This window comes from Staurois parvus, unplaced genomic scaffold, assembly GCF_062004578.1.
Source record: "Staurois parvus isolate SC_StPar_1 unplaced genomic scaffold, SC_StPar_1.0 ptg000549l, whole genome shotgun sequence".
Lineage (NCBI taxonomy): Eukaryota > Metazoa > Chordata > Amphibia > Anura > Ranidae > Staurois > Staurois parvus.
In genome coordinates, this window is record NW_028318345.1 from 1,035,765 (window position 1) to 1,051,944 (window position 16,180).

The window sequence follows — 16,180 nt, forward strand, 5'->3', positions numbered from 1 at the left end:
GCTCAGCTAAAATGATCGCAAATGCTTTAAAATGGCAACCAAAACCTGAAAGGCGTGGAAGAAAGCGAAAAACTACCATTCGAATGGATAGAAGAATAGCCAAAATGGCAAGGACTCAGCCAACAATCAGCTCCAGGAGGACCAAAGAAGGTCTAAAGTTACCTGTGAGTACTGTTACAATTAGAAGACGCCTATATGAAGCCAAGCTATCTGCAAGAAGCCCCCGCAAAGTCCCACTGTTGAAAAAAAGACATGTGCTGAAGAGGTTACAATTTGCCAAAGAGCACATTGACTGGCCTAAAGAGAAATGGCGCAACATTTTGTGGACTGATGAAAGTAAGATTGTTCTTTTTGGGTCTAGTGGCCGGAGACAGTTTGTCAGATGACCCCCAAACACTGAATTCAAGCCACAGTACAAGGTGAAGACAGTGAAGCATGGTTGCGCAAGCATCATGATATGGGGATGTTTCTCATACTACGGTGTTGGGCCTATTTATCGCATACCAGGGATCATGGATCAGTTTGAATACATCAGAATACTTGAAGAGGTCATGCTGCCTTATGCTGAAGAGGAAATGCCCTTGAAATGGGTGTTCCAACAAGACAACGACCCCAAACACACCAGTAAACGTGCAACATCTTGGTTCCAGACCAACAAGATTGACGTTATGGAGTGACCAGCCCAATCCCCGGATCTTAATCCAATAGAAAGCTTGTGGGGTGACATCAAAAATGCAGTTTCTGAGGCATAACCAAGAAATAGAGAAGAACTGTGAAATGTAGTCCAATCATCCTGGGCTGGAATACCTGTTCACAGCTGCCAGAAGTTGGTTGACTCCATGCAACACAGATGTACAGCAGTTCTCAGAAACAGTGCTTATACAACTAAATATTCATTAAGTGATTCAAAGGAAAGCAAAATCTTCAAACATTTTTCAGTTTATATAGTGAATGTTTGAGTTTGTAAAGAAGAATACAAACACTGCTATTTTTTTGAACAGTCTAATTCACTTTTCTTCAATTTTTTTTTAGAGGAACACCACAAATGTGATTATATTTTTCTTCATGTTTTGATCTGGAATAGAATGTGTAATGTTCCCAATGCATGTGTGTATGGAAATAAAAGCTATTAGAAGGATTTTCAGCTTTATTCCGTTTTTTCAACACACTGCTATTATTTTGAACACAACTGTATGTAAGCATACATTGTTGTCAAGGGCAGTATTTGCCTGCACAGGTGTTCCATGAATCTGTGTGCACGGAAAACCTATGTGGGTAAACATGGCCTTTTGAGCGGCTGTACGCTTAAGTATGCCCGTGTGAATGAGGCCTAAGGTATGTATGCATGTCACTACCTACTTCCACTGCTGTTGATTTAATTTTTAGAGTTCTCATTGTTAGCATCTAACAATTTAAGATAGGGTTGATTACAAAAGGGAATTAGCTGTTTAATTTGCAAGGGAATTTTTACTTTGTGGAAATTGCTCCCTTTGCTTAGTGAATGAAGTGGAGCTCTGATGACTTCCATCATTCAGTCATGTACAAGTAAAAAAAATTTTTTTCCCTTGAACCTGACTGATTCTTTGCAAAATTAATTTTCACCACACTCACTAATCTAAGGGAACATTGGCCGGCAAAAATAAAGGAAGTGAATAGCCTATCTGCCTTTAGTAAATCAACCCCAGTTTGCCAAAACTAAATATATCTGGTCTGCTGGAGATAATCGTTTGCTTTCCAGAGGTATTCTGCAGGCAGCCAACAAGGAGTGGCAGATTTTTGTGAACATTATACTGCGTTGGAAAAGTAAAGAATGCTCCAGATATAGATGGTGTAAATATTGGCCCACATGTATATAGGAGGACTTGGACATATGGTTTATCTGGAGCTAACTACTTGGAGAAATTCTACAGGTTTGGCTCCTGCTTCTTACTAAAATATCTAAAAACACACACATATTGCTCCTAGATGCTAACCCGTTCCCAGATAGTGTCAGTGTATATTATTTGCACTGATCACTGCATTACTGTCACTGGTTCCAACAAAGTGTCAGTTAGTGTCAGATTGCCCACCATACTATCACAGTTCTGCTATAGGTTTCTGATTACTGGTATAAAATTAAAAAAAAAAAAAAAAATATATATATATATATATATATATATATATATATATATATATATATATATATATATGACACACACACACAGTATCTATAATAAATACTAATGGGGAATCCAGACTAAACTGTTTTGGTTAGAGGCCTGTAGAAAAGCAAGTTACTGGTGTCGACTTTCTGCTAAACCTAACGGCCTGCATGCTCTGTAAAGAAAGAGCAAAGAACTTCTAATTCAGATTCAAATGGAATTAATTTGACAGCTTTTTGCAACAGATAATGCTGATTGTGGAAGACTTCAGTGTCGGACCTTTAAACAGGCATGTGCAATTTTCACTTCAGGTCTGGGTGCACAGCAGCCTGTTACAACAGTGTGAAATGTTTTATTCAACTGTCAGCAAAGAAAAATAAATAAATAAATAAAAAGGGCAGCAAAAAAAAAAAAGAAAAAAAAGAAAAAAAAGAAAAGTGTAGTGTATCAAATGAATACATTTACAAATTAGATCTCTTGCTTTTTTGCAGTGTGTGATTTGTAAAATTGCATAAAAAGCACTTAACGTAAGGAACATATATAAATAGTAGTGCTTAAGGAAAGAACAAGATATGGAACAGTGAATGTCACAAAAGTATTTTGGTGCGTAAGTGTATATTCTGGGCACAAATCCCCTGATAATTGCACCTAATTAGCATTTTTCATCTATCTTACTTGAACTGCTTGCAAACAGACTGTAGGCAAGGTCACAGTCAGTGACCAAAAATGACCTGCTGGCAAGGTTAGCCAACATCCCTCCATACAGGCAATTCATACCCTGTCCTCATTACAGCTGTGTCACTGCACCACTCATGCTGGGGAGTTGCTAAATGAGCACACACTGGCTACAGTGAAAAAAGCAGCAGCACTCTCAACTATTAACCAACAAATCTAAAAAGCATTCCCAGGGGAAGAAAAAAAAAATAAAAATAAAATTCCATTCTTTTTACTTAGCAGCATACTGTTTAGATCAGCTATGCTAATAGGAAGCGACACTGGTGTCGTTAATTTCAACAGCTCTTTCAAGGGAAAAAATGAGACTCAGGAATGGATACATTATTTGTCCACATATTCCATTGTGACTTAGGACGGAATTAAACCCACACAAGTGTGAATGATGAGCTCTAATTAAATCGAGGACTGCAAGCCCTAATATATAACATTTATGGATATGGACTTTCCAGCTATTACATTACACTGAGATAGTTTATTCTAATGCAAAGTAGGTCTTGATTAAATGGTGATGAATAAAAGGCATGTGTTCTTGGATAATGCTCTCCATAAACACCTACTGTATTAAAAAGCTTGAGTTTAATGTGCTTGCCACTTACAGTGCTTTAAATATAATTTTGTATTCTCACAACTGAGCCTGTTTATAATCTCCTTCCTCATGGCAGAGTTAAAGAAAACTGTACCAAGAAAATACTTGGGAAGCCATGGCTTAACTCTCCTTCTGAAAATGCTAGTTGCCTGGCTGTTGTACTGATTCAAAGGCTTTAACACCATCCACTCAGAAGGAGGAGCGTCCCGCCCAGCCATCATTCTGCTATAGGCCAGATGGGACACTCCTCCTTCTGAGTGGACATCACATGACATCCTGTCAGGGGGCGCCACAGTGGCGCATCTGTCACTGCTTGTGCCCACCAGACACAGTTGATGACATATCACTACACTGGCTGCTGCCAGTGTTATGTGATCGTTGTGACCAATCACAACGGATCACGTCAATTGTATGCAATGGATGGCTCCCTTTCATGCCATCCATTGTATACAATTGTGTTAGTGGTGATTGGTCACATGGTACAGACAGGGCCAATCACAATCCATTTGTACCATGTGATGAGCTTTGTTCAATCACAGCTGATCACAACAAAAGACAAATGGTTGCCAATATCAATTACATACACTGGTAAAAGTAATCATAATGTGTAAAAAAAAAAAAAAAAAAAAATCCTGATCACTTTCCCAGAGTAGTACAATGATATTATGGTAACATTCTATTGCTCTGGTCACAGTGTTTTTAAAAAGAAAAAAATAGTAAAACAAAAGGAATAAAAAAGAAAAAAATTGAAAAAAAACAAAAATTAAATCATTTTTATTTTCTTTTTACATTTTTGGTCTTCAAGAAATAAGATTGGCTGTCAGTACATCAGGATTGATCGATTGTCAAATATATATACACCATAGTTTGTGGACTCTATAACTTTCCGACAGACTAAATAACGTACACTAATTTGGGTTATTTTCACCAAAGGAATGTAGCAGAATACACTGCAGTGGTGGTTAAATACCACCAAAAGAAAGCTCTATTTGTTTGAAAAAAAAAGATAAAAACTTTCTATGGGTACAGTGTTGCAATTGTAATTCAGGGCCAGTTCACAACACAAAAATGCACTCCGGATACATTCCGGACACGTTTTTGCTTACAGTTCACACCACACGCAATTCCAGTGCAGTTTTGATGCAGTTTGCAAAGCTCCAGTATGGTTCTGTGCAGAAAAAATGCAGCATGTTCTACTTTTTTTTCTGCACCAGAAACTGACTGGAACTGACTGCACTAGTGTGAACCAGGGCCATTGGAATACATGGAAAACACTATGCATGCATTTTTGATGCAAAAAAAACAAAAAAAAACAAAACACTGAACTGCACCTAGTGTGAACTAGCCCTCAAAGTGTGACAATGCTGAAAGCTGAAAACTGGCCTGGGTAGGAAGGGGGGTAAAAGTGTCTACTTTTGAAGTGGTTAATATTTTTTTTAGAGTCACTGATCAAGAACAAGTGAATCAGCAGTTTTTTATCTGACAGACAGCTAACATTCAGGTGGTCAGTAATGGCAGCCTCTGTACTTGTCCCTTTACAGGTTTATTATTTTAATTACGGTATATAGCGCCATCAATTTATGCAACGCTTTAACTATATATTATACATCCACATTAGTCCCTGCCCTCAAAGAGCTTACAATCTAAGGTCCTTAACTCACATTTATTCATACACATAAAAGGGCCAACTTAGTCAGGAGCCAATTAAGCTACCAGCATGTCTTTGGAGTGTGGGAGGAAACCAGAGTACCTAGAGGAAACCCACACAGACACAGGGAAAACATGCCAACTCCAGGTTTTATCTGAATCATCACTTAAAGAAGCTCTGTCATTAGAAATGTTATTTTTCAGTTCTATTCCCTCTGGGATGATGTAAATGTGGTATTTTGTCCCATGTTTAAGTGCTTTCTAACCAGTTATGCAGTCAGACTTGCCCCCTTCTCATCCTGCTGCAGCCAATCAGACAACAGCTTTGAAGGAGATGGTGGATTCATAGCTTGCCTCGGTTGTGAACACTTTCTTGAAACAAGCAATGGCAAGAGGAATGCAGAGGAAAACCCACCACCCCTCCCTCTGCATTCCGCTTGTCTCAGCAAATTGTTCACAGCCAAGGCAAGCTGAAGCTAAGAATTTACCATCTCCTTCAAAGCTGTGGTCTGATTGATTGTGACAGGATGGAAGGGGGGAAAGGTCTAATCTCATAACTATGGTTAGAAAGCACTCAGAAACATGGGGCTTTGTGTACTTTGTCCCATGGGAACATAATGGTGGGTAAAAATTCTAATGCTAGATCTTCTTTAGGGCTCTCCCAAACATTACCCTTTTCTTAGCAGGGTTAGGATGCAAACATGGTCAAATTAGCACAGTCCGTTTCTCGCATAGTTCCATATCTTTTAAAGGACAGTAAATCTGAATTTGGTTAATTCCAAACTTGCATATATTTGTGCAAATACATGGCAAGTGCGAATATATATATATATATATATATATATATATATATATATATATTGAAATGTACTGAACAGCTGATTTTTCCTCTCACTTCTAAAATATTTGTCAGTATGTGTGGCAATGCATGCATGCAAACAGCATTGATGATACCAACCCAAAGTGCAGTCATCCAGTACAGAGAAGGTAATGTCTCTATCCTATTCAAACCTATTAAGGATACAGACTCTAATTACCTTCTCTGAATACAACACAGCTTCAGATTTTTGCTACTGTCTCAGGTGTACCCTGTCTGTCATGCAATGATTGTCTTATGCCGAACACCTACATACAATGTAAAGACACATGGTACTTACATCTTCAGACTCGAAGACATGGCAGATCATCTTGTACTGTCTCTTTCCATCTTGGGATGGGTGAGAAGCCTCCACATTGTCCTGAGAGTTACTGCGTGGCATTCGTCTGCGTGCCATCAGGACGACAATATTTCCAATATCGGCAATGTATGATATTGTCCTCAAAGGGTGATCCATCATTGTCTCCTACAAAAAAGCAGCATAAGAACAGATATTTGAGAGAAAGTGTAGCAGAAGAACAGAGACTAAGCCTCTTGAGACTGAGGAGCTGAAGCACAGCCAGGGCTCTGTTACATAGACTAGAGCGATTTCTTTCCCCATTTAACTTTCCTAGCCTCAATGTCAAAGATGACAGTTACTCAGTCAGCTACGAGGCATGTGAAGACCCAGTTTCTATAAGAAAGAGAATTGACAGATAGAAGTAAACAGACCAGAAGGCCAGGCCAGTCCTCAAGGAGCTCTGGCTAAAAAGCTAGGATCGAATGTTCTCACACAATGAGTGGACAAAGGAGAAAACCTACAAGACCGTAGGCCATACTGACACGCAGTACAGTACTGGAGCAGGTAACTTAACAAGACTGCTGAAACCATAGAAAAACCACTTACCAGTTATCTTTTTCCTCAAACTCAGTTCTTATGACAAATACTTTAAGAAAGACCAGTGCCACAGTAAAGTAGTATCCAACACTGCAGCACACAGGCTGCATTAATGGCAACCTTACAGAGCTATACGAACCCAGTACTACCACTACTTGTACATAACATTCCCAACCATATTGGACCTTTGGTGCTGATGAGCCCTACGTAAAGATAATGAAGACAAAACCTAAACACTTCAGATTTGACCTCGAATAGGCTGATTTGTTGGTACCTGGGAATACATATATTTTGTATTTATGTTTTTTAACTTAAATCCCTCTGCTTTCTGTTTGTCATGAGTATTTTATTAGTCAGAACATTGACCTTTTTGGTACAGACCAGCCATGACACCAGAGACATTTTTAACTGTCTGTAAGGGTGACAACTGAACTGTGACTGTAAGGAGGAGAATTCCTCCAACTGACCAACAATGTAAGGGACATTCTTTCCACTGGCCACCAATATAAGGGAGATTCTTTCCATTGGCCACCAATGTAAGGGAGATTCTTTCCATTGACCACCAATGTAAGGGAGATTCTTTCCATTGACCACCAATGTAAGGGTCATGCTTTCCATTGGCCACCAATGTAAGGGACATTCTTTCCACTGGCCACCAATGTAAGGAACATTCTTTCCACTGACCACCAATGTGGAGGAGGCGTTATTCCAACTGACCCTTCAATTTAAGGAACATTTTTCCCATTGAACCCTAATGAACTGGTTTTAGTAAAGGTTCCCTGAGACCTGAAAATGATTTTAGGGGTTCCTCTGGGTTAAAACAGTTGAACAAGGCTGGTAATCGAATGGAGGTAGAGAGGGAAGAGTTGATTGCTATCAAAATATGTTTTCAAAAGCATGACCCTTTTTATTTATTTAATATGAAAAAACATTAAACAAATAAATAAGTAAAAACAAAGCCAGTACTGAATAATCCAATCCTATAAAATGGATTTACCATGTATGCCAGGCAAAGTGCTTGTTCATCTGTGGTCATGTGGTCTGCTAACACAAGATAAAGAGAAATATTCAAAAATATCATCCACAGATTCCTAAACCTGTATCAATGTGGAATTTTGAAAGTCCAGTTGAACTTTCAGTTGTAGTGCCGGTTCACACTGATGTGGTACGGTATTCACAGCGAATGCTGTGCATTTCCTGCCAGGCATCAGAATTGCTCTGTCTGTGTTAACAACACCCCAAACAGGGTCACAGAACGCAGTGCGATTGGGTGAATTGGATCACATGGGATACCAGTGCAAAAAAAAAAATAAAAAATAAAATGCATGCACCTTTCCTGCGGGTGCAATTTGAGCTATACAAAATGACTGGCTAAAATCGCACTGCAAAGAATCACATGTGATTTGAACAGGAATGTGGTACGATTCCTGCCTGAATCACACGTGACCCTAAATCAGCTAAATATATATTAGGTGCACCAAAACAGCAGGTGTTCAACAGCAGAACCCTCCCTTGATCTCTGTGTGGAAATAGTAGTCTGACATGCCTCCTGCTAAGCCAGACCTATAGTGAGATACCTATAACACCTAAATCAGCCAAGCACAAGCTCCCTGCTGATTGGAGAGCTCAAGCTCTGACATAGCAGAGGGTGGGCCAGACCTCTAAAGAGAAACCAGCAAGTTGACAGGGGACAGGCTTTTCAACACAGGATGTACCTGCTGTGTAAAGAAAGCAAACTGTAAGAGTTTACACATATTTTGTTGTAATGCACCTTGAATGTATTTAGAGGTTTCAAACTGAAAGTTCTGTTGGGCCTTAAAGTGTTACTAAACCCAGGACTCTGCATTCTCGCTACCTGGTCTTCCACAGTACACAGAACATGGAAATGCAACTATTTTAGTAAATATAAAACTGCTAAAAACCTTTTCTCATCAGCAATTAGAGCAGTCTTGTGACTTCTATCAGTGTTTAGCAGAACACTGGTTAAAGCTTGTAGACGTTTTCTTTCTGCTCTAGGAGGATGCAGAACCCCTGACCACTGTCTGGACAGTGCTGATTTACCCTCTGCTGATCGCATGCACTCCACCCCAAAAAAAAAAAACAACCTCTCCAGCAATACACACAAAACTGAGCATGTGCACACAATATGTCTTATCAGGAGATAAGAAGGGGACACTGGAAGAAGGGCAGGAACAGAGAAGTCAGGATCAAACATTGTTTTTACACAATGCAGAGGATTAACCCCTTAGGTACCACAGTGAGTATAACAAGCATGCTTTACTGCATATACAGACTAATTTTACTGTTGTGGGTTTAGTAACACTTTAAGAACTTCATGAAAAAAATATTTCTGTCTTTACGGTTTACAGTAATTTGCTAAAGCAGTGCTGCATGCTATTAATGAATGAAAAAATGACTGATAATCATATGAAATAAATATCAGTCTTTTAAATGGAAAAAGCAGGAATTATTGTCCTAACCTGTAGTTTGACATACTACATTTCAAATTAAAAGTAGGCTCATTTGCATTACACTGCCCTTAAATGTGAGATATTTTTCACCATTCAAAATTCATAGAAAATTTACAACTAAAAAAAAGAAATGGACCAAGTTGTGGACACCGAGTGCTATACACACCCAAATAAACTTTCATCAAAGTACACAGGATGTATGTTTTACACTCTATCCTTCTGCTGCTCGCCCCCTTGCACTTGCTGCCTGCTCTCAACCTAAAAGCTACTGCTGTCAAAAGTAGACTACCTGACAGTGTTACTTTTGTATCAACTATGTTTCATGCATCTGCAGATCAAAGGGATAACTTTGATCTGAACATGATGTGCATTAAAGCAAACTGGCAAGTAAAATTAAAAACAAAACATTTTTTTCCCTCTAAATAAAATGTGTTGCTAGTTAACCCCTTATTAACCCTTTACTTACACTAATCAGTTCTAATTAACTCATTATTCTACTATTCCCTCTTCTCCCCTTATCCATTGGTTTTCTGATGACTTTTTTGATTGCTTCTAATTTCCGAACCTTTATTTTTGTTTTGTTTGTTTCTGTGCTTTAGTGTTGCATTAAAAATACCCCCCACAAAAAAAAAAATTAGTATGTAAATTATGGCTTCAATGCTTTGTATCAGAATCATAGTTTTGGTGTCATTATAAACAGGAGATACTACAGAATAACTTTTTAAATGAACACTGAGCAAATCAGAGAAAAAGCGTAGTTCTGTTTTTGGATAAATCATTGCTGTGAGGCAACACCAAAAAACGTTTTTGTCGTACATATGTATTACTTCGTTATCTTGAAAAATTACAAAGATATTGCTGAATCAACAGGCCCACAGTACTGATTTAAAAATTGCTCTGGTCTATACAGGGTGTGTAGCCTTGAGAGCTAAACTGATTATAGTGTAACTTTAGTCAGAAAATTAAGTCCTGCTAGGTCGCTTCAGGCTGGTCCCTTTTGCAGGTATACCTATGTAAAACATTAAAAAAAAAAATGACTATACTGTTTAAAATCCAGTAATACACAGTCTCACCCTGCTCTACACATGCTCAGTAGCTCTCTATTTTTCATCACTGTGCCAAAAATGTAGAGGACAATCTGCTAACATACTAAAGACTTACTGCTGCTCAGGGGCTCTTTGCTTTGGAAAAATGGCAGCCTCTGGCAAGAAAGAGCAGCAATGCTGGGATCAATTTACAGCACACACTAATTTTGGTAGCATAATTATTAACGTGGAATGTAAGTTCCTCGCTAAAAAACATTTTTTTAACAAGTTGTTATGGGTAAAGTTCTGCTTTAAGGCTGAACTTCAGTCAAACAACTAAATATGCAGATGAAGTTCATATAAAAGGATAGGTTTCACCTGCTAAAGAATTTGTATTTGTGTCAATCCAGCCACACTGGTGTTAAGATGCAGCCACTAGATTCTAGTGGAAAGAATCAGCTGACTACATCCAGCCTTGGATATCCATTCCTAACTACATGTAACCGCTTTGCATGCGGCTACAGGCGAACAACGACAGCCTTTGTCAGCCTTTCATTATTTAAATAGGCTTGCTTGCTGCTATTTACTTACCCTGGTCACTCCAGCTGCAAGAATCCACCGATTCTTGCCATTGGAATCCAGTGGCTGCATCTAGATGCCCATGTGAAGAAGGACTTGCACAACTCTGTTACACAGCACAGGCAGGGCAGGAGACCTAATTTTTCTCTGCTGCAGTTAGGTTACACTTACAGGTCTCTTTCACTCTCCAGTCTGTGAATGGACAGTGAAAGAAGAAGGAACACATTTGCTTATCTGCCTATGTGCTCTCTCCTCCTAGCATACTACTTCTCCCTTTCCTTGTCTACTTCATAGTGAACTGCAAGCAGCTGACGACAAGTCAAATTCAGGTACTTGCACTGCATCTGCAGAATAAAAAGCAAAGGGAAATCTACCTACCAAGCCACGGGCACCAAAAAATAAACGAACAAGAGTTTTAACCCTTCCAAAACCAAAAAAATAAGGCTATACATACAGTCAGGTCCATAAATATTGAGACATCGACACAATTCTAACATTTTTGGCTCTATACACCACCACAATGGATTTGAAATGAAACAAACAAGATGTGATTTAACTGCAGACTGTCAGCTTTAATTTGAGGGTATTTACATCCAAATCAGGTGAACAGTGTAGGAATTACAACAGTTTGCATATGTGCCTCCCACTTGTTAAGGGACCAAAAGTAATGGGACAATTGGCTTCTCAGCTGTTCCATGGCCAGGTGTGTGTTATTCCCTCATTATCCCAATTACAATGAGCAGATAAAAGGTCCAGAGTTCATTTCAAGTGTGCTATTTGCATTTGGAATCTGTTGCTGTCAACTCTCAAGATGAGATCCAAAGAGCTGTCACTATCAGTGAAGCAAGCCATCATTAGGCTGAAAAAACAAAACAAACCCATCAGAGAGATAGCAAAAACATTAGGCGTGGCCAAAACAACTGTTTGGAACATTCTTAAAAAGAAGGAACGCATCGGTGAGCTCAGCAACACCAAAAGACCCGGAAGACCACGGAAAACTGTGGTGGATGACCGAAGAATTCTTTCCCTGGTGAAGAAAACACCCTTCACAACAGTTGGCCAGATCAAGAACACTCTCCAGGAGGTAGGTGTATGTGTGTCAAAGTCAACAATCAAGAGAAGACTTCACCAGTGTGAATACAGAGGGTTCACCACAAGATGTAAACCATTGGTGAGCCTCAAAAACAGGAAGGCCAGATTAGAGTTTGCCAAACGACATCTAAAAAAGCAGGAACTGAAGACAATTGCAGTAGAGGCCTGGCAGAGCATCACCAAGGATGAAACCCAGCGTCTGGTGATGTCTATGCGTTCCAGACTTCAGGCTGTAATTGACTGCAAAGGATTTGCAACCAAGTATTAAAAAGTGAAAGTTTGATTTATGATTATTATTCTGTCCCATTACTTTTGGTCCCTTAACAAGTGGGAGGCACATATGCAAACTGTTGTAATTCCTACACCGTTCACCTGATTTGGATGTAAATAACCTCAAATTAAAGCTGACAGTCTGCAGTTAAAGCACATCTTGTTCATTTCATTTCAAATCCATTGTGGTGGTGTATAGAGCCAAAAATGTTAGAATTGTGTCGATGTCCCAATATTTATGGACCTGACTGTATATGAGGGGTCCTCAAAAAGTACGTGTGTATATATATATATATATATATATATATATATATATATATATATATATATATATATATATATATTTATTTATTTTTTTTTAATTTTATTTTATTTTAATAAAATAGAGTTTTGAAAAAGTTCGGAAACCTTTTGAAGAACCCTCGTGCATTAAAGCTGAAATGTATGTATGACTATAGTAGCATAGTTCCAGTGGACCTGGAAGATTCCAGTAGAAGCTGGAAATCACTGTAGTAGGCACTGCTACTACAGTGATTGCTACAGGCTTCCGGGTCTCGTGCTGAGCAGGTGCTCTGCTGCAAGGGCACCATTCAGAGAAAAAGTATTTTCAAATGAAAGTATTCTCTGATTGGACGAGGTGAAGATTGTGATGTCTCCATCCCGCCTCTCCACCTCATCCAACCAGAGAGCAATTTGTGTTTACTGAGAAAATGCAAAAAGTTTTCTCTAAATGGTGTCCTTGAAGTAGAGCACCTGCTTGGCACGAGACCCAGAAGCCTGTAGCGATCACTGTAGTAGCAGTGCCTACTACAGTGATTTCCAGCTTCCACTGGGATCTTCCAACTATGACACATGCATTAAGATGCCAGTCCAAGCCTGAGGTGAGGTGTCTGAGCTTGAAGAATGGTTCCCAGGAATTTGTATGCTATACATCACCAAAGATGAATCCAGATGACAGCTAAAGTTTAACATCATAACATACAACTCTGAATGGTTAATAATTGCAAGTGGTTCTTGTAAGATTTGTGTCACAGCCCAACCCCCTCCTACATCCCACAGTAAAAACATTACTAATAATGATTTCGCTTATCGTCATTTGCAGAATATATAAAGCAAGGACTCAGTGCCCTTGATCTAGATTAAAATAAATGCTAGCGGTCTCTTTTTAATGAAAAGTGTACAGTCATTCAATGACAAATTAACCAAATATATCCACAGAGTGATTTATACATACTTGTGTGTCAGCATTCAATACTTTTATTCTCTGCGTAGAAATAAATAAGTCCACTTCTGTCATAGGCTGAGCTTCCCCTTCTGCAGCCTAAAAACAGAGCAAAAGAGCATTAAGAATCTAAGAAATACAATTTTTATTTTGCTGTAAGACAGGCAATTGTAACACCAATTCTGTTATCAGAACAGGAACTAAAAATATTAACGGCATTAATTTAAGAAAGATGCAGACTGTAGTTTACGGTATACACAGTCCATACACACGATTTTGAACATATAGGTGTTCATCCAATCTGTGCTTTTTTGCAGATTTTTTTATATCTTTTCATAACTTTTTACATTTATAGGATAAACTGTAAAGTGCTTCCAACAACAGAAAAAATGTTTGTGATGATAAATTTATAACCTGCTTTTCATTTCAAGTGAGCAGCAAAAAAATAAAGTTTGTAAACAAGTACATGTACTTCCTTCGAACTCTAAAGACACTTAACAGAGTTCAATTGCTGAGAAGCCTACACTGTCCTCATAGCTGCTAGCATTCTGACCCCACTTCTCTAAATTCTGCGTGAATCAAAATACAGAAAGAAATGACAGCAGCTAGGAGGATGGGTCTGGTACTAACAGATAATCTTTCCTTCAGGACATAGAACGCAAGTGGAATTATTTCATGAATTATTAATATAAGGTGAATTGATCTTTAAAGCAAAGCTTGCAGTAGAACGCAAAGCCTGTACAGTATATACTGTAACATCTGGGTCCCTAACCACCTAATGCTAGTAGTCCCAAAATATACCTGTAGAGAAAAAGTTAGATTCAGGGCTCATTCACACAGGTGTAAAAATAAGTATGCATGTATAAATGAGGCCTAAATCTAGCTTTTTTTCCTCTATGGGTACATTTTGAGACTACCCGATTTTTTTAAGGTGGTAGGAGACCCTGACAGTATATGTGGGTTTTGCATAAATAAAGAAGAAAAAAAATATATATTTTATTTATTTATAGCATGGTTTCAGTACTGTTCTGATGGACAGACTTTCTTCTATACAAAAGCACAATGATTCAAGTACAATCAGCAGACATAAACAGAACTAGTAAGTTAAATGCAAAAGTAACATTAAATTAAATAGAAAATGATACATGTATTTCTAACATCTTTTTGTCAAGTTGTGCTTAAAAGTAAGTTCCATTTTTATGCTTGTTTTCAGCTATGGTATTTGCCAAGTACAAAACACACAGGCCTGAATATATATGTCACAAATTAGCAAGCCTCTATGATTTCCACCAATTTCTGACAGTCATCTTTCACTCGACTATTGTAGATATTTTATCATAAGACTGATGGAATGAACAGATGGCCAGTGACAAAAAGAGGAGAAATGGCTAATTGGAAAGAAAAACAGCAAATTGTGAAAAATGAGAAAACTATGGTATTTACAAACAAAAATGAAGAAAAAAAAAGAGAAAATGCAAAAACAAAATGTAAACAAGCATAACATCAAACTGATGAGATTGTACTGCACCTTCTTCCTGCTTTTGGCTAATTTCTGGGCCATCTGCTTAGCATGAAATAAACAGAGACAGGAATATGGTTAGCGAATAGATTACAGATGATAATTCTAAATGAGGATATAGTGGGCTTGGCAGAATCATGGGTGCAAATGACAGAGCAAATCAAAATGTTTTTTTCTTCCAATTCTGGTCAATGCTGTGCATAACAACTATAGACTTTCCAGCAGGTTACATCATATTAGCATTAAGAAACAAGGATTTTTTTTTTTTTGTTTCAGACAAAAACTGGGTGAAACATAAAAGTAACAGCAATGGAGGTAACCGATATTTAAATATGGATACAGCATTGCACAAAGATGAAGATGCAGGGAATGTAACCCTTCATCCCTACGTTTTAGTTCATTCTAAGATTAGGGTGATACCCATAAATTTATGAAACGTACAGTATTTCATAACAACCAATCAGATTTTAGCTTAATGTTAGCACAGTGACAGATGAATTATTGGTTACTATGGGTTACTGCAAGCTGTATGTTAGCCTACACCTCTAAAATATAATAAATGAAAGTCAAAGGATTTCAAAATTTTCCAGTTGTAAATGTCGATTGAATTTCATGGATTGAATGTTACTAATATTTGACAGTGAGAAAGGTGAGATGAGGCTGATGTGCTAGTAGTAGTATATGCCTCTTTGTCCCTGTGACCTAAAAATGCAACATATCCCTACACATCCTTGTGTCTCTTCTGTATTACTTATATAATGCAAGATTTCCCAAACCAAGTTCATGGTAAATATTTAGCATTGCTCCGTATTAGCCATCGACTGACACAGGAAATTTGGAGTTTAAGTGATACCCTTTATTGGCAACTTAAGTTATTAAAGATGCAAGCTTCTGGGGCACCTTAGATCCTTTTTAGGCTTTACACAACTACCAGGTAAATGTTTGGAAAGAAAAAAGGTAATGAGCACCATTACATTTAAGTATCTACCAAGACACAAATAAATCTCAATAATAAGGACATTGAAGTAATACCGAATGTCCACCATCCTTTCAAATCTACTATTCCTATGCTATTTGACTGGGGTATACTTTCATCTCATTTTATGCTATTGACTATTCTCAAGTCCCCTGAACTGAGC

General features: G+C 38.1%; 1 protein-coding gene across 6 annotated transcripts in view; it reads right to left on the bottom strand.

The window, feature by feature from the left end:
* The window catches only part of APBA1 (amyloid beta precursor protein binding family A member 1), a 213,909-nt gene that overhangs the window by 12,884 nt on the left and 184,845 nt on the right, over positions 1–16,180 (bottom strand). For 3 of the 6 annotated variants that reach the window (XM_089691055.1, XM_089691051.1, XM_089691052.1), the window contains 3 exons: positions 15,051–15,086; positions 13,535–13,621; positions 6,267–6,452 (listed from right to left, as the gene is read on the bottom strand). In XM_089691055.1, coding sequence (XP_089547181.1) covers positions 6,267–6,452; positions 13,535–13,621; positions 15,051–15,086 — 309 coding nt within the window. The remainder of the gene's footprint in view (positions 1–6,266; positions 6,453–13,534; positions 13,622–15,050; positions 15,087–16,180) is intronic. The other 3 variants (XM_089691056.1, XM_089691053.1, XM_089691054.1) reach the window with 2 other exon arrangements.